Source organism: Mobula birostris, chromosome 20, assembly GCF_030028105.1.
Source record: "Mobula birostris isolate sMobBir1 chromosome 20, sMobBir1.hap1, whole genome shotgun sequence".
Lineage (NCBI taxonomy): Eukaryota > Metazoa > Chordata > Chondrichthyes > Myliobatiformes > Myliobatidae > Mobula > Mobula birostris.
The window spans coordinates 13,097,438-13,115,746 of record NC_092389.1 but is presented as its reverse complement, the minus strand read 5'-3'; the positions used below and the strand labels follow the sequence as shown (position 1 = coordinate 13,115,746).

At 44.4% G+C, this 18,309-nt stretch overlaps 1 protein-coding gene across 2 annotated transcripts in view; it reads left to right on the top strand.

Annotated features, from left to right (window-relative positions):
• The window catches only part of LOC140184940 (cell surface glycoprotein MUC18-like), a 133,451-nt gene that overhangs the window by 98,619 nt on the left and 16,523 nt on the right, over positions 1-18,309 (top strand). For both annotated transcript variants that reach the window (XM_072238175.1, XM_072238176.1), the window contains exons 4-8: positions 7,721-7,791; positions 8,821-8,917; positions 9,699-9,881; positions 14,753-14,874; positions 16,972-17,140. In XM_072238175.1, the coding sequence (XP_072094276.1) occupies positions 7,721-7,791; positions 8,821-8,917; positions 9,699-9,881; positions 14,753-14,874; positions 16,972-17,140 (642 nt within the window). The remainder of the gene's footprint in view (positions 1-7,720; positions 7,792-8,820; positions 8,918-9,698; positions 9,882-14,752; positions 14,875-16,971; positions 17,141-18,309) is intronic.

The following is an 18,309-nucleotide window of genomic DNA, read 5'->3' as shown; positions in this document are numbered from 1 at the left end:
TGAACCCTCTCCTGTTTCAGCAAATCCTTTCTAAGATAAGGGGCCCAAAACTGCTTACAATACTCCAAGTGAGGCCTCACCGGTGCCTTATAAAATCTCAACATTACATCCTTGTTTTTATATTCTAATCCTCTTGAAATGATTGCTAACATCTCACTTGCCTTCCTCACAGACTCAACCTGCAAATTAACCTTTAAGGAATCCTGCACAAGGACTCCCAAGCCCCTTTGCACATCAGTGATTTGAATTTTCTCTCCACTTAGAAAATAGTCAACCCTTTCATTTCTTCTACCAAAGTGCATGACCATACACTTCCCAACAATGTATTCTGTTTGCCACTTCTTTGCCCAGTCTCCTAATCTGCCTAAGTTCTTCTTAGCCTCTCTATTTCCTCAAAGTAACCTGCCCCTCCACCTATCTTCATATCATCTACAAATCCATCAATTCCATCATCCAAATCATTGACATACAACGTAAAAGGAATCAGTCCCAACACAGATCCCTGTGGAACACCACTAGTCTCTGGCAACCAGTCAGAAAAAGCTCCCTTTATTCCCAGTCTGCCTCCTGCCAACCAGCCACTGCTTTATCCATGCTAGAATCTTTCCTGTAATACGATGGGCTTGGAGCCTGTTAAACAGCCTCATGTGTGGCAGCTTGTCAAAGGCCTTCTGAAAATCCAAGTACATAACATCAACCAATTCTCCTTTGTCTATCCTGCTTGTTATTTCTTCAAAGAATTCCAACAGATTTGTCAGGCAAGATTTTCTGTGCTTTCATGTTGACTATGGCCTATTATGTATATCCTGTACCTCCAAGTTCTCTGAAACCACATCCTTAACAAACGACTTCAACATCTTCCCAACCAGTGTAGTCAGACTAACTGGTCTATAATTTCTTTTCTTCTGCTTCTCTCCTTTCTTGAAGAGTGGAGTGACGTTTGCAATTTTCCAATCTTCCAGAACCATTCCAGAATCTAGTGACTCTCGAAAGATCATTACTAATGCCTCCACAATCTATTCAGCCACCTCTTTCAGAACCCTGGGTGTACACCATCTGGTCCAGGTGACTTATCTACCTTCAGACCTTTCAGTGTCCCAAGAACCTTCTCCCCAGTAATGATAGCTTAACTTACTTCATGACCCCTGACACCTGGAACTTCCACCACACTGCTAGTGTCTTCCACAGTGAAGACTGATGTAAAATACTTATTCAGTTCATCCGCCATTTCCTTGTTCCCCGGCATCGTTTTCCAACGGTTCAATATCCATTTTTGACTCACTTTTACCCTTTATGTACCTGAAGAAACTTTTGGTATCCTGTTTAATATTATTGGCTAGCTTACTTTCGTTTTCAATGTTTACCTTCTTAATGACCTTTTTAGTTGCCTTCTGTTGATTTTTAAGAGCTTTCCAATCCTCTGTTCCCAGTAATTTTTGCTATATTATATGCCCTCTCTTTTGGTTTCTCTTGTTAGCCACAGTTGTGTCATCTTGCCTTTAGAGTACTTCTTCCTTTTTGGGATGTGTATATACTGTGCCTTCTGACTTGCTTCCAGAAATTCCAGCCATTGCTGGTCTGCCATCTTCCCCGCCAGTATTCTTTTCCAATCAGTTCTGGCAAACTCCTCTCTCATGCCTCTGGAATTCCCTTTACTCCACTGTAATACTGATACATCTGACTTTAGCTACTCCTTCTCAAATTTTAGGATGAATTCAGTCTTATTATGGTCACTTTCCCCTAAGGGTTCTTTTACCTTAAAGTCTTTTATGAATTCTGGTTCATTGCACATCACCCAGTCCAGAAGAGCAGATTCCCTAGTGGTCTCAACCATGAGCTGCTCTAAAAAGCCATCTTGTAGATATTCTAGAAAATCCCCCTCTTGGGATCCAGCACCAGCCTGATTTTCCCAATCTACCTGTATACTGAAATTCCCCATGACTAATTGTAATGTTGTCTTTTGGGCATGCTTACTACTGTTTTGGGGTCTGTATACGGCAGTTATAGAGGGAGAAAATAAAATAAATAAGGGATGGGGTACGAGGGGGAGGAGGGGCATTAACAGAAGTTAGAGAAGTCAATGTTCATGCCATCAGGTTGGAGGGTCATTTTACCTTTGCAGCTCTATCCACAATAATTCAACACCTTCTGACCCTATGTCACCTCTTTCTAATGACTTAAATTTCATTTCTTACCAACAGAGCTGCACCACTTCCTCTGTCTTACTGCCTATCCTTTCGATATAGTGTGTATCCTTGGACTTTAAGCTCCCAACTATAATCTTCTTTCAGCCACGATTCAGTGATGCCTACAACATCATACCTGCCGATCTGTAACTGTGCTGCAAGTTCATCTACCTTCTTCTGTGTACTGTACGCATTCAAATATAACACCTTCAGTCCCGTATTCACCTTTTGATTTTGTCTGCCTTTTACGTTGCAACTCATCCTGTTGACTGCAATTTTGTCCTGTCATCGGCCTCTCTTGCTAGCAGTCTCACTGCATATTACCTTTGTTTGTAAACCAACTACCTGCCCACATGCATATTGAACCCCCTCGGGTTCAAGTGTAACTCGTCCTTTTTGTATAGGTCTTACCTTCTCCGGAGGAGATCCCAGTGATCCATAAATCTGAACCCCTGCCCCCAGCACCAGTTCCTCAGCCATGCTCAGTGGGACATAGCACAGGCAGCAATCCAGAGGTTGCTACCCTGGAGGACTTGCTTCTCAGCTTTCTACCTCGCTCCCTAAAATCTCTCTTCAGGACCTCCTCACCTTGTCTACCTATGGCATTGGTACCAATATGTACCAGGACTTCTGGCTGCTCCTTGAGAATGCCATGGACCCGATCTGTGATATCCCTGATCCTGGCACCAGGGAGGCAACATACCATCTGGATGTCTCTATCGCGCCCAGAGAATCTCGCCTCTGTTCCTCTGACTATGGAATCTCCTGTCAACACTGCATTCCTCTTCACCTCTCTTCTCTCCTGCGCCACAGCTCCTGACTCAGTGCCAGAGACCCGGTCACTGTGGCTCCCCCCAGTAGGTCGCCCCCTCAACAGTATCTGAAGTTGTATACTTATTATTGAGGGGAACTGCCACAGGTATACTCTGCACTGGCTGTGTACTTCCCCTCCTTCTCCTGACAGTCTCCCTGTTACCTGTCTCCTGCAACCTGGGGATAACTACCTCCCTGTAGCTCCTGTCTATCACCTCCTCATTCTGCTGTACGAGTCAAAAGTCATTGAGCTGCAGCTCCAGTTCCTTAATATGGTCTCTCAGGAGCTACAGCTCAGTGCACCTGGTACAGATGTGTTTATCTGGGAGAATGGAGGTCTCCCAAAGTTCCCTCATGCCACACAGAGTAGAGAACACTGGCTCAGCAGCCCATTCTCACTAAACTACAATGCCCTAACAGATAAGGATGAAGAAATTAGAACAGGAAGACAGAAACTTACCAGACATTTTTAAAAACACAAACAACAGGAATTCTGCAGGTGCTGGAAATTCAAGCAACACACATAAAAGTTGCTGGTGAACGCAGCAGGCCAGGCAGCATCTCCAGGAAGAGGTACAGTCGACGTTTCGGGCTGAGACCCTTCGTCAGGACTAACTGAAGGAAGAGTTAGTAAGAGATTTGAAAGTGGGAGGGGGAGGGGGAGATCCAAAATGATAGGAGAAGATAGGAGAAGACAGGATGGGGAGGGATGGAGCTAAGTGCTGGACAGGTGATTGGCAAAAGGGATATGAGAGGATCATGGGACAGGAGACCTTGGGAGAAAGAAAGAAAGGGAGCCCAGAGGAAGATGGAGAGTAGGCAAAGAGTTATAGTGAGAGGGACAGAGGGAGAAAATAAATAAATAAATAAGGGGTGGGGTAAGAAAGGAAGGATTAAAGGGGCATTAATAGAAGTTAGAGAAGTCAGTGTTCATGTCATCAGGTTGGAGGCTACCCAGACGGAATATAAGGTGTTGTTCCTCCAACCTGAGTGTGGCTTCATCTTGACAGTAGAGGAGGCCGTGGATAGACATGTCAGAATGGGAATGGGATGTGGAATTAAAATGTGTGGCCACTGGGAGATCCTGCTTTCTCTGGCGGACAGAGCGTAGGTGTTCAGCAAAGCGGTCTCCCAGTCAGCGTTGGGTCTCGCCAATATATAGAAGGCCACATCAGGAGCACCGGACGCAGTATATCATCCCAGCCGACTCACAGGTGAAGTGTCGCCTCACCTGGAAGGACTGTCTGGGGCCCTGAATGGTAGTGAGGGAGGAAGTGTAAGGGCACGTGTAGCACTTGTTCCACTTACAAGGATAAGTGCCAGGAGGGAGATTGGTGGGAAGGGATGGGGGGGACGAATGGAACGAATGGACAAGGGAGTCGTGTAGGGAGCGATCCCTGTGGAAAGCAGAGAGAGGGGGAGGGAAAGATGTGCTTAGTGGTGGGATCCCATTGGAGGTGGTGGAAGTTATGGAGAACTATATGTTGGACTCAGAGGCTGGTGGGGTGATAGGTGAGGACAAGGGGAACCCTATTACTAGTGGGGTGGCTTGTATCCCTTTTACCAATCAACTGTCCAGCTCTTGGCTCCATCCCTCCCCCTCCTGTCTTTGCCTATCATTTCGGATCTCCTCCTCCCCCTCCCATTTTCAAATTTCTTACTATCTCTTCTTTCAGTTTGTCCTGATGAAGGGTCTCGGCCCAAAACATCGACTGTACCTCTTCCTATAGATGCTGTCTGGCCTGCTGCGTTCCACCAGCATTTTGTGTGTGTTGCTTGAATTTCCAGCATCTGCAGATTTCCTCAGGTTTGTGTTTTAAAATTCACTACTGCGAAGCCCCTTCCAGTGATGCCTACACTGAAGAAGTTTAAATCTTCTCTTCGACGGGAGTTCAGTGAAACCATTTCTCACTGCTCCCCATCTATGATTTCTTCGGCTCTTCAACTTTTCGACCACATTTTGACTCAGACTCGCTATCACAGCCATATATCCTTTCTTGGAACGTGCCTCCGTCGCCAACTTACTCCAGTTGGCTTTAGGATTCGTTTCCAAGCCTCTCAATTTGGACCTTCTGAGGATCCCAGGTACTCACATTTTATTGACTCTGCCTCTCGCCGCTTCTCCCGTCAAGCTCTGAAGGCGACTCTCTCTGCCATGAGGAGGTACTTGGTGCCCTATCCCAGACCCTTCCACACCTTCGGGACACTTTCTTCGCCGTCTGTAATGGTCCTACCCGTTATTTCATCTTCCGTTGGATCCACGCCTGCAATCGCCGTTTTTTTGACTTTGTCATGTTAGGCAAAGATCACAAGATCCTACATCTACGGACTCCAGAGCCTGCCGGCCCCGACGCTAGCAGGCATGAACTTCAGATTGCGGTCCCTGCCACTGATCTCACCGGCTCCAACACCTCAGGGCATATTCAAAACCCGGACTCCAGCAACGACCATGGACACCTTCACAGCGATTGCACAACCACCAACTGCTACGCCAGCCTTGAACTCCAGGCCGGGTCTTTATGTGCTGCTGTTGTGACTCCCGTTTCCCCTTCCCCCACCACCACTCTGCAGTCCCGTCTCCTTCAGATCCCACCGTCAGCTCCTGGGTACTCAGAGGCTCCATCTTCCTCTAACCCCAACCCTCCCCTCTCCATTGACACCCCCAGCCTCCCCCCTCCCCCCTCTGATCCCAGCTCTCAAGATTCCAGCCTTGAACTCCAGGACGGGTGTTGACTGCAATTTTGTCCTGTCATCGGCCTCTCTTGCTAGCAGTCTCACTGCATATTACCTTTGTTTGTAAACCAACTACCTGCCCACATGCATATTGAACCCCCTCGGGTTCAAGTGTAACTCGTCCTTTTTGTATAGGTCTTACCTTCTCCGGAGGAGATCCCAGTGATCCATAAATCTGAACCCCTGCCCCCAGCACCAGTTCCTCAGCCATGCTCAGTGGGACATAGCACAGGCAGCAATCCAGAGGTTACTACCCTGGAGGACTTGCTTCTTAGCTTTCTATCTCGTTCCCTAAAATCTCTCTTCAGGACCTCCTCACCTTGTCTACCTATGGCATTGGTACCAATATGTACCAGGACTTCTGGCTGCTCCTTGAGAATGCCATGGACCCGATCTGTGATATCCCTGATCCTGGCACCAGGGAGGCAACATACCATCTGGATGTCTCCATTGCACCCAGAGAATCTCGCCTCTATCCCTCTCACTAAAACTCCTTACCCATCCTCTGGGATCCCCCCTCCCCCTTTCTTTCTCCCTAGGCTTCCCGTCCCATGATCCTCTCCCTTCTCCAGCCTCATATCCCTTTTGCCCATCAACTTTCCAGCTCTTAGCTCCATCCCTCCCCCTCCTGTCTTTTCCTATCTTTTCGGATCTCCCCCTCCCCCTCCCCCTCCCCCTCCCCCTCCCACTTTTAAATCTCTTTCTATCTCTTCTTTCAGTTAGTCCTGACGAAGGGTCTCAGCCCAAACATCGACTGTACCTCTTCCTATAGATGCTGCCTGGCCTGCTGCATTCAGCATTTAGTGTGTGTTGCCAGATATTTTTACCTCAGCAAAGCCTGATCTCACCTAAGCCTGATGGGCCAAGCCACCAACACTCACCACAATGGCTGCTCTGCTTGCACTTATGTCATTTTTATTTGCCTTTCTAATGATTTCCTCTTCCTGATTGGTTCCTCCTCAACTCAGAGCGACTTCCGCAAAACTCTGCCTTTTAAATCTTGATCACAGCCCTGATTGAAAGGTAGCTCTTTTAACGCACCCCCTGACGTTGATTGTCCAACTCAGAGAAAACTGCTGCGAGCTCTGCCTTTTAAATTTTGTTTGCATTCCTGACTGGAAGGTAGCTCTTTTAACGTACTGCCTCTTGCTGATCGGTCGCTCCTCAACTCAGAGAAAACTGCCGCAAAGCTCTGCCTTTTAAATCTTGATCGCCGCCCTGACTGAAATGTAGCTCTCTTAACGCACCCCGACGTTGATTGTCCAACTCAGAGAAAACTGCCGCAAAGCTCTGCCTTTTAAATCTTGATTGTGGCCCTAACTGAAAGGTAACTCTTTTTACACACTGCCTCTTGCTGATTGGTTGCTCCTCAACTCAAGGAAACTGCCGCAAAGCTCTGCCTTTTAAATCTTGATTGCGGCCCTAACTGAAAGGTAACTCTTTTTACACACTGCCTCTTGCTGATTGGTTGCTCCTCAACTCAAGGAAACTGCCGCAAAGCTCTGCCTTTTAAATTTTGACCGTGGCCCTGACTGAAAGGTGGTTCTTTTTGCGCACCCCCTGACGTTGATTGCCCATCTCAGGATCAGGAGCCTGCTGCAACCTGGGGGAAACCTCTACAGACTTTACAACTGCTTTCTTGTGGCTGGTTGGTTGTAAGCAGTTCATATATAAGCTTTCATGAAAACAAAGATTGTTGGAAATACTTAGCAGGTCGGGCAGCATCTGTGAAAAGGAGAGCAAAGTTAACATTTCAGGTCCAATGCCCTGAAACGTTAACTGTTCTCCTCTTCGTGTAGATGCTGCCCGACCTGCTTACTGATTGCAGCATTTTCTGTTTTTTCCTTCAGATTTTCAGCTGCTGCAATTTTTGCTTTGGTTTTCAAGAGCAAAGCCTCATTTTTTATAGCTGCATTAAGGTTGATACAGCTGTATTTAGCTGTAATGTTTGCTTCTGTGTAACCAACATTTACTGATTCTTTTGGCAGGTGCACCAGACGTGCCTGAGATAAAAAAAATTGAAAAAACCATATCAGTATCGGCCTCAAGACCAGAGGAGGTATGGAAGGCTAACAGCTGGCATTTAGTTGTGTTTATATTTAGACATTTTTATTGTGCAAAGTAATTTCAGAGATATTCACATCCCTTTGAGCTTAAAAGCAAACTTCAGTACGGGTTCTCTTTCAGTACCATTATAAAGAGAGACCTTTCTTTCCACAGAGTCTTGAGTTTTGTCATTAACTGACATATATTTATCACAAATCAGCAATGGTATCATTGAATGTCAATACTGTAAGGAGCTAAGTAGCTGAGTACCTGTTCCTATAATCCTAATCCCACAAATTTTGAGTATCTGTTTTAAAGAATATAGTTTAGTCAAGTTATGTGTCACAAGTAGGTAGCAGGCCGTCATATTATTGAAAACAAAATGGGTGAAATACTTAAGTCAAGTTTATTGTCATTTAACTATATATAGTACATGTATACTGTCAAATGAGACAACAGATTAACCAGTGACACTTTGAACGCGATGCGGCAGGAAGTTCAGAAGCCTAATGGCCTGAGGGAAGAAACTGTTTTCCCATCCTGACTGTGCATTTTTTATGCATCGGAGTCTCCTGCCTGATGGTAGAAAGTCAAGGAGGGTGCTGGTGGATGGGTGGGATCCCCAATAATACTAAAGGCCCTGCGTACACAGCGCTCCTGATAAATGTCCCCGATGAATGGTAGGGAGACACCTATGATCCTCTCAGCTGCTCTCACAGTACTTTGTAGTGACTTCTGGTCCAATGCAGAAGTCTGCAATGTGCATTAAAGTGTAATAAAATTGAAGCTGCTGTCTATTAACTTGGTTTGATTGTTGTTTCGGCTACTTGCCGACTGAAGTTCAATCCTTTGTGCCTATATGCAAACCCAGAAGATTGTTCTTTTATCTACGTAAAGTTTGTGGTAGAAAGCTAGAGAGAGCATGCAATTATGCTCATTTCAAAGCATCTGGAAATTTAAGGGCATTTTGTGCATATTGGTAATTTTCTAAACAGTCTAATCTTTTTTTCTATTTATTATGGAATATCTGTTTCTCTATTAGGTCGCCAGTTGTGTCACAAGGAATGGTTACCCTGCTCCTAATATCACCTGGTACAAAGACCGCACTCCTCTGCATCTCACAGCTGAAACAAAGGAAAGTACGTAACAGTTTATGTCTCTTCTCATCCCCTTTCCTTCCACAACCATCTCTGGGACATGCGACCTGCAAATAGTGGAGAACTGTATCTATTCTCCATATAAGCTGCATTGACTTGCTAAATCTACAATCACCTTTGGGGGTTTGAAACAGAACCAGGTGTGTGCAGTTGTGCACGTGGGGGTTCCATGCTACTGCAAAGGTTTGAACAAGGCGCATGCATGTCTGGAGATAACTAGTTCACAGGTGAGAAGCAACTGAAGAAACAGATCATTTATTTAAACAAAGTATCAGCTGGTTGGTCTTCTTATTTTGGATACTGTCAAATATGTGGCCAGAATAGATGAATGAGTCTCAAGCAAATCCTATCCTGTCTTGGTAGCAGCAGAGTTTCCACTTACTTAAGATAAATGAATATTTGAAAAGTAGTTAATTGACCCACGTTTATGAGGTTTCTTTTTCAAGCACATTACAAATTTCAGTGCTCACCGTTAGAAAACAGGGATTTTCTGGTGTCTTTTAGCACTTCCAGTCTAAACCACTTGTTGACACTCGGTCATGGTTGCAATTAGGAAAATCAAAACAATAAAACATGAAAACTTCTTGGGGGGGAGGTTGAATACTTTTTATAGGCACTGTATATATACTTACTGTAATTCAGTTTTTTTCTCTGTATTTGTATTTCACTAACGAATTTCACGACATATGCCGGTGATATTAAACCTGATTCTGATTATGGTGAGTTTAACCTGATCTCTCTCTCAATGTATCTTTTTCTTCAGAGATGTTCGCGATAGTTCAGTCAACACAAGAAGCCAACGGCCTTAACACGATCAGTAGCAAACTTCATTACCTGCCTAAAAAAGAGGACAAAGATTCTATGTTTTACTGTGAGGTGAGCTACAGGATGCCATACGGAGTGGACAAGATGATGGAGTCCAAAAAGATCAAATTCTCAATCTTATGTGAGTATTGATGAGCATCACAGGGAAGATCTAAACCTGGAGTTAGTGTGATATTGCCTTTACCTGTCTCACAAAGCCATAGCTGTAAGCACTAAGAGTACACAAATAGATAGTTAGATAGATATACTTTATTAATCCCGAGGGAAATTTGGTTTCATTACAGCCGCACCAACCAAGAATAGAGCGTAAATACAGCAATACAAAAACCCCCAACAATCAAACAACAAAATGCAAACTATGCCAGACGGAAAATAAATCCAGGACCAGTCTATTGGCTCAGGGTGTCTGACCCTCCACGGGAGGAGCTGCAGGTTCGATGGCCACAGGCAGGAACGACCTCCCGTGCCGCCAAGTGTTGTATCACGGTGGAATGTGGCCGAAGTCCAACAGTAAAAAGTTCAATATCCAGTCTGCAAACACGTTCCTCGATCGTAATATGCCCCAGATTGCACCATCTGTTGTTAACCAGATCAGTAAGCACCCAACTCCTTTACGCTTACCGCTCTCAGTGCACTTCCGGTACCGAACTCCTCTTCTCCAAAAGTCTCTGTTGTCTCGACCCGGTCCTCTTTCCTCGGCTTTGTGATCCCCCTCTGCATCCTCTGTGTGTTTTCCTCCGGATTTCAGCAGGGGTGTCCGCCGCTCTGCTCGCTAAACCGGCCAGCATTAGCTGGTCCGTGAAATACACAATGCAACCTTGCTTCTGTCCTGCGTGTCGGGATGTAACCATTTCCAACGCTAAAAAAAAAACCAAATAAAACTCTCTCTACCAGCATGTTAGAGAGGGTGCAGCTTCGATGTGTTACCGTGAGAAAAAAAAATACAAAAAATAACATAAATTAAAAAGTAAGAAGAAGAAAGTAAGAATAGATCGGAACGCAATAGGAGCAAGAGTAGGCTACTCAGCCCCTCAAGCATGCTCCACCATCTAATGGTCATTGTACCCTCGACCTTCACTCCTACTCTATGTGAGATCCCTGCATACCTCAACCTGCACTCTTACGAAAGATTAGTGCACACAGTCGTAATAAATACTAACAGCACAATGACAAGTACAAAACAGCACAGTGTCGCAGGGACCCACACTCAATGTCAGCAAGACCAAAGAACGTCACAATGGGGAGGTCAGAGGTCAGCAAAGCACACACTGGACCTCATCACGGAGTCAGCAGTGGAAAGGGTGAGCAGCTTCAACACCACAGGGATCTAACCTGGGTCCAACATATTGATGCATTTATGAAGAAGGCATACTTTGTACTTTGCCATGAAAAGTAGCCCCTGTACTTTGTTAGGAAGTTGAGGAGATTTGGTATGTCACCAAATACTCTCACAAATTTTGTAAAGACACTGGTGCACTTTCTTTGTGATGTCATAGATTCTTTCAACAAAGAGTTGAAAATTACTAGAGATACATAGGAATCAATCAGATAGCTATCTACCTTTCCCTTATAAATTGGAAGACTGCCTTTTGAGGAAGAGGGTTTCCAGAGACTCATAACCCTTTAAGAGAAAAAGTATCAAGCGGATCTGGAGGTGACGTCAATTTTAAAATTGGGATTCCAACTTCTAAATTCTACGTCAAGAGAAAACATCTTCTCCATATCAGCTCCTGAGGATCTTGTTTTTTAAGTATTTGTATCTTATCTAAGGAGATACAAATACAACTCGTTTATTAGTCTGGTAAACTACTTGCATCATATTTTCATCCTTTATTAAATAAAGAGACCATATACCAGATTTTATTTCATTATAGAACTGAAGTGTAACCTCACTACTTGCATATTCATTTTCCCAAGCAATAAACAATAATATTCTGTTAGCTTTCTGAAATTTATTTGCTGTATCCATATACCCCCATCTGGGTGGTGGGGTGGGGAGATGTCTCTACCAAAGGAGGTGTAAGGCGCTCATTCCCTCTGCTCGCCTGCAGGTCACCCTTGGGCAAGGTGTAGCACTTACTGATCAGGGTCACATGAAGCCATGGTAGCAGGCAGTGGATGGTCGTATGAGCAGCTGGTGTATATCACAAGCCCTGGTTATGTGACCACTGATGCCAGGCAGACAATCTCTGAAGTATATTGATAATGGCTGGGGTCACCCATCTTGTAACGACACTGCCCAGAAGAAGACAATAACAAATCAATTCTGTAGAAAAGCTTGTGAAGAACAATCATGGTCAAGGAAAGACCATGACTGCCCATGTCCATGGCACATAATGACGAACCCATGCACTAGTAGGTTCAGATCCCTCCAGATAGCTGAACTCTGCAATCTCTCACCATTTAGATTAAATGCTTCTTAATCTTTCCTGTCTAAATGGACAATTCCATAATTTTCAACAATATATTCTATTTGCCGGATCTTAGTGCATTCATTATTCCCATACCTTTTGAAGCCTCTTTCTGTCCTTTCAGAATTTATTTTCCTAACTACCTTTGTGTTCTTTCAGTACTTTCATCCAAATCATATACATAAATTGATACTTGCCACATACAGTGAAAAGATTTTGTTCGGCATGCCATCCAGACAGATCACGTCCCATATATTTACACAGGTAAAATGGAAACGTCATGTAGAAGGCAGTGCAGTATATCGTGACGTATACGTATGGACTGTGATAGTGGATTTATTTTCAACTTTGAACTGAGCTTTACAGCTTCAGAGAAACTGAAGAGTGCTGAGGCCTTGCCACTGATTTCTGTGGAAACCACTCACACTCTCAAGTTCAAGTTTGTTGTCATTGGTATACAAACACAGGGTAGACATGCCATGAAAAGTAGCAGCTCAGCACGTTACACTTCATAACAACTTGCCAAGATACATTTACACCTCTCTCCATTTCCTGTTGGCCGACTAATTTTCTGTTCACACCTTCGAGTGGTCGGCATGGCCTGGCTGAATGGTAAGCAATATGGCACTGGGACCCTCTCATTCGATGGTCTGTGCTGCTTGGTTCCTACACGGGCAAGCCTGGCTCAGAGGTTCAGAGGTTTATCTGCCTCCCAGTAGAGCCCGTGGCCAAGGTCTCTAATTGCCGTCACGTCTGGCAAGTTTCTTTTCTGTTTCCAAGGCAGAGGACATGAATTATTTTGCAATCAAGGTTTCTGTTATTTTGATCAAGGTTTCTGTTTAGTGACTGATTGCACTTCATATGGCTTCATCTGCCACAGCTTATGAGGTCTCTCTGCTGTCCAGAAACTCAGCGTCAGTGAGTATCGTTAGGGCTGAAGCACAATGTAGTGACATGGCACAGGTTAAGTCTCAGGTCATTGATGAATTTTCTTAAGTGGCCTCCATCTTGTGGCAGAAAGCAGTATTGTGCTGTTTCTGTTTGGTCTACATTCTAGGTACTTAATTCAAATCACTTCACATCTAAATTTCTTTCTACGTGACTGTACACTAAATTCAATGTCATATAAAGAAGTTAATGTGCAAAAATAGGCTGAATTTTATGGCCATTGGAGGAGCTACTGAATCATCAGAGAAGAATTATGTGCCTCTGTGAATCCTGATTTTAAGTTTCCCAATGATAAATCAGAACGTTCCACAGATAATACTTGAAACTATGTTCCAAAGTGTCCTAAATACAGCCCAGAGGAGGAAGTACTAAGTAATGCATTATTTTTCAAATTCAAGTTCAGTTTATTGTCATTCAACCATACACATGTATACGGCTAAGTGAAACATTGTTCCTCTGGGGCCAAGGTGCAAAACACAGTCCATATAGTCACACGCAGTACATACAGTCACAAAATAATATTAGCACAATTCCCTGAGTGCCATTCCCTGAAGCTTGACAGGTTGATATAACGTGTGAGGTGCTTTATGTCAGCTGGTCACTAATGAGTTGTTAGTAATCATTTCTGATGCAACTGGAACAACTGAATAAATGAGACAGCAACACACACAAAATGCTGGAGGAACTCAGCAGGTCAGGCAGCATCTGTGGAAATGAATAAACCGTCGGCATTTTGGACCAAGACCCTTCTTCAGGACTGATATCAGAATAAAAAGGTGGGGGGAGGGGGAGGAGTCTGGCTGGAAGGTGACAGGTGAAGCCAGGTGGGTGGGAAAGGTTAAGGGCTGGAGAGGAAGGAATCTGATAGGAGACGAGAGTGGACCATAGGAGAAAGGGAAAGGGGGTGAGTGATAGGCAGGTGAGAAGAGGTGAGAGGTCAGGGTGGGGGAATCGGGGGGGGGAGAATTTTTTTCACTGGAAGGAGAAATCGATATTCATGCCATCAAGGTTGTGGGGTACCCAGATGAAATATAAGATGTTGCTCCTCCATCCTGAGGGTGGCCTCATCTTGGCACAAGAGATGGCTGTGGACCGAAATGTCGGAATGAGAATAGGAATGGGAATTAAAATGTTTGGGAAGTTCCGCTTTTGGTGGATGGAGCGGAGGTGCTCAATGGAGCAATCCCCCAATTTATGATGGGACTCACCAGCGTAAGAGGCCACATCGGGAGCACCGGACGCAACAGACAACCCCAGCAGACTCACAGGTGAAATGTCGCCTCACCTGGAAGGACTGTCTGGGGCCCTGAATGGAGGTGAGGGAGGAGGTGTAAGGGCAGGTGTAGTACTGCAGGGGTAAGTATCTAGAGGGAGGTTAGTGGGGAGGGATGAGCGGACAAGGAAATTGCCGAGGGAGTGATTCCTGCAGAAAGTAGGGGGAGGGGGGAGGTAAATATATGTTTAATGATAGGATCTCTTTGGAGATGGCAGACGTTCCAGAGGATAAATGAAACATATTCCAGTGAAATGAATGCCTTCCTTACAAGTCAAATTTATTTGTTACGTCATAATGCTCAGTATCAGTAATTTTATTACAGTATTCTAGTCCCTATTTCCTTTTGTTCCTCACTAGATCCAACAGAGAATGTGAAATTACTGATTCGCCCCAGTGTGGTGAGAGAGATGGACAACGTGACCGTGGAGTGCCAAGCCGATGGCTCAACTAGCGTTGACTATACCTTTTTCAGAGAGCAGGTGAGGAGCATCATGAGAGCAGAAATGTGTCTGTTACTCTTAATCTGCAAATAGAACAGCTCAGGAGCTCAACAGAATGGTTTGTTTCTAGAGAATACATATTCACGTCCCTACTTCCTTCCTTGAAGACATGATCGAGTCTGTATGGTTGCTAATAATGTCATGTTTCCTCATGTCAGACCCCAGGTAGAGAATTTCAGCAGCCAAAGATCACAGGAAAGTCCTTTTACATTGCTGTCTATTAATCAGCTAAAGTCATTGTCTATTCATTCGTCAGAATATCATGGTGACGTAGCGATTAGCACAACACTATTACAGCTCGGGGCATTGGAGTTCAGAGTTCAATTCTGCCGTCCTCTGTAAGGAGTTAGTACATTTTTCCCGTGAGCACATGGGTTTCCTCCCACAGTCCAAAGATGTACCAGTTAGGTTAAGTGGTCATTGTAAATCGTCCTGTGATCAGGCGAGGGTTAAATGTGTGGGTTGCTGGGTGGCGTGGCTCATTGGGCACAAAGGACCTGTACCTTGAAATCAATAAATAAATTTCAATATTCCTACAATCTGTATACAGGCTAGCTGTAACTCCTGCTACATTTACGTAGTATCTATTACAATGTAGAAGGTAGCCACTCAGCCCCCAATAGAACAATCCCATCATTCCTATTCCATCTTTTGCTTATTTTCCCTCCTGCTTTTGCCACTTTTTGAATTTACAGAAGTCAATTCATCTTTTAGATGTGGGATTGGCTGGAGCATCCAGCAGAAACATATGCAGGCACAAGGAGAATGGACAGGTTCCTCACAGACAGTACCCAAGGTCAGGACTGAACCTGCGACCCTGGAGCTGGGTGGCAGCAGCACCAACCACTGTTCCACAGGTTCCACTTTCACGGCCTTTTGAGCATTTCTTTGATGTAAAAAATTGAATTAAACATTAATTTCAAATGAGTCATTGTGACCACTCAGGGCTCAAAAGGTATTCAGACAGTGGCCAATTAAAATGGAGGTGATTTCCCTCTCAAGACTGCAACAGTTAATAAATTCCACACATTTAGAGATACAGCAGGGTAACAGAGACTTATTCCGGCCCAATGAATCCGCACCACCCAATTATACCCATGTGACCAATTAACCCGCTAACTGGTGCGTCTTTGAACTGTGGGAGAAACTGGAGCACCCGGGGGAAACCCACGCTGTCACAGGGAGAACGTACAAGCTCCGTAAAGAAAATGCTGAGTTCCTCAGCTTTTTGTGTGTGTCGCTTTGGATTTGCAGCATCTGCAGATTTTCTGGTGTTTATGAAACTCCTTAAGACAGCGGTGGGAGTTGAACCCGGGTCGCTAGCACTGTAATAGCATTACACTACCGTGCTGCTCACATACTGTGTATCACTAATCCTTTAGGACAGAGAAATAACATAAACAATGCAAATAAACATAATCAGCAAAGGCTGGGAGACTGTTACAAGACTGAAATTAGTATAGCTTGTCTAGCAAGATAAATCACTGGTGTAGATAACTAGGGTATATTCATTATTTTGTACAAGTGATGCTGATTGGCCTAAATGATTGCAATCATACTCACACTAAAAATAAATTATTCTAATGATTTGTATCCAGTCTAGTTTAACCTGGCGCTTTCTCGGCCTCTCTTCAAAGAGACTAAAGAATCACTAGTGCAACACTTATGGATGTATCGAGTTTAGAGCTCAAGGAGACGGCTATTACCCTCACGCTCTGGGTTACACGACTGGCTAATTAGCTGCTACCCTAATGCTGAACTGCCCAGGCTGTTCGAAGCCTTGCATCAATAGTACCTATTGAGGCTGAGGTTAAATAAAATTTAATAATCGTCATGCATTAGTGTTCACTTCCTCTTATGTTCGACCCATTGCCAGCAGCCCACAGTCTGACACACGAGTTCCTCACAGGGTAAGAGGCAGATCCTATAGAAATGATTTCAATGGACAACATCCCAAATGAATGGTCAGGCCTGTGTTCCTGACACTGCAATGCCTTTAAACATTTAAGCATTCTCAGGCTAATTAGATGGAATGAATTTTATTAACATGAACTTGACTTCCTTTCTGATAAACAGGATGGAAAGATTGAGGACATTCAAAATCAACCTCCTTGGATAACCATCATGCACAGCACAATAATGTTTACAGGACTGACCCGGAATGACAGTGGTGTTTATGGCTGCAGGGTCCTGGACCTTGAGACAACAGAAGAAATCACTAGCAACAGGACGCTAATAGTGAATTGTAGGTATATACTTTCACTCCTCTTTTCCACCACATTCTCACCCAAAAACTCTGAACTGTAATCCAGTTCCATTGGTGTGTCTGTGTTATAGTAACAAGTCTTTCCAAATGGATTCGAAGTGTGGGGGGGGGGGGGAAGAGGGTTTGGGGTTTGATGTTCTTGTAGTTTGCACAATTTGTTTTTCAGCATGGGGAAAGGGCTTGCTGCTCTTGTTGCCATTGTGCATTTTTTTTTGTGTAGGGAGTTCTGATGATCATGTTGCCATTTGTGCAGGAAGGGGTTGGGGTCTGATGTTTTCCTTTGAATGGCTCCTATGGTTTTCTTTGTTTGTGGCTATCTGGAGAAGACAACTCTCAGAGTTGTATACTGCATACGTACTTAAATAATAAATTAACCTTTGAATCTTTTTGAGCCTTTGGAGTGGATGGGAGCAGTGGAGGGTGTAGCGTGTGCTGGGACAGTGAAAATCTACCTTGCTGATGCAATTAGAATCATTGAATCAGAGAGCAATACAACTGGAATATAGGCTCTATGGCCCAAGCCCGTGCTGATCACGGTGCTTCAATTTCCTGCATTTGGCCCATAACCTGTCCAAGTGCTTCTTAAGTGATACTGTTGTACCTGCCTCAACCACTTTCTCAAGCAGTTCATTCCATATACTCACCACCCTCTGCATGAAAAAAGTTGCCTCTTAGGACCCTTATAAATCTTTCCCCTCTCACACTAAATCTATTCCCCCAGCTTTGGATTCCCCTAACCCATGGAAAAGACTGTTATCATTCATCTTCTCCATGCTCTCATAATTTTTTGACATTCCCATAAGGTCGCCCTTCATCTTCTTGTGTATCAAGAAGTAAAATGTAGCCTGTCCAAACTCTCCCTATAAATCAGGCCCTCTTGTCCTGGCAACATCCTTGTAAATCTTTCCTACACTCTTTTGCAGTTTAGCCACATCCTTCCTTTAACAGGGTGACCAAAACTGTACACAGTACTCCAAGTGTGGTTTCACCAATGACTTGTCCCATCTCCTACACACAACACCCTGATTGATGAATACCAGCATTTTTCATCACCCTGTCTACCTGTGATGCTGCTTTCAATAAACTAAGCAACTGAACTCGTATGTTCCTCTGTTCCATTCACTCCCAGTACCCTACCTTTCATAGCA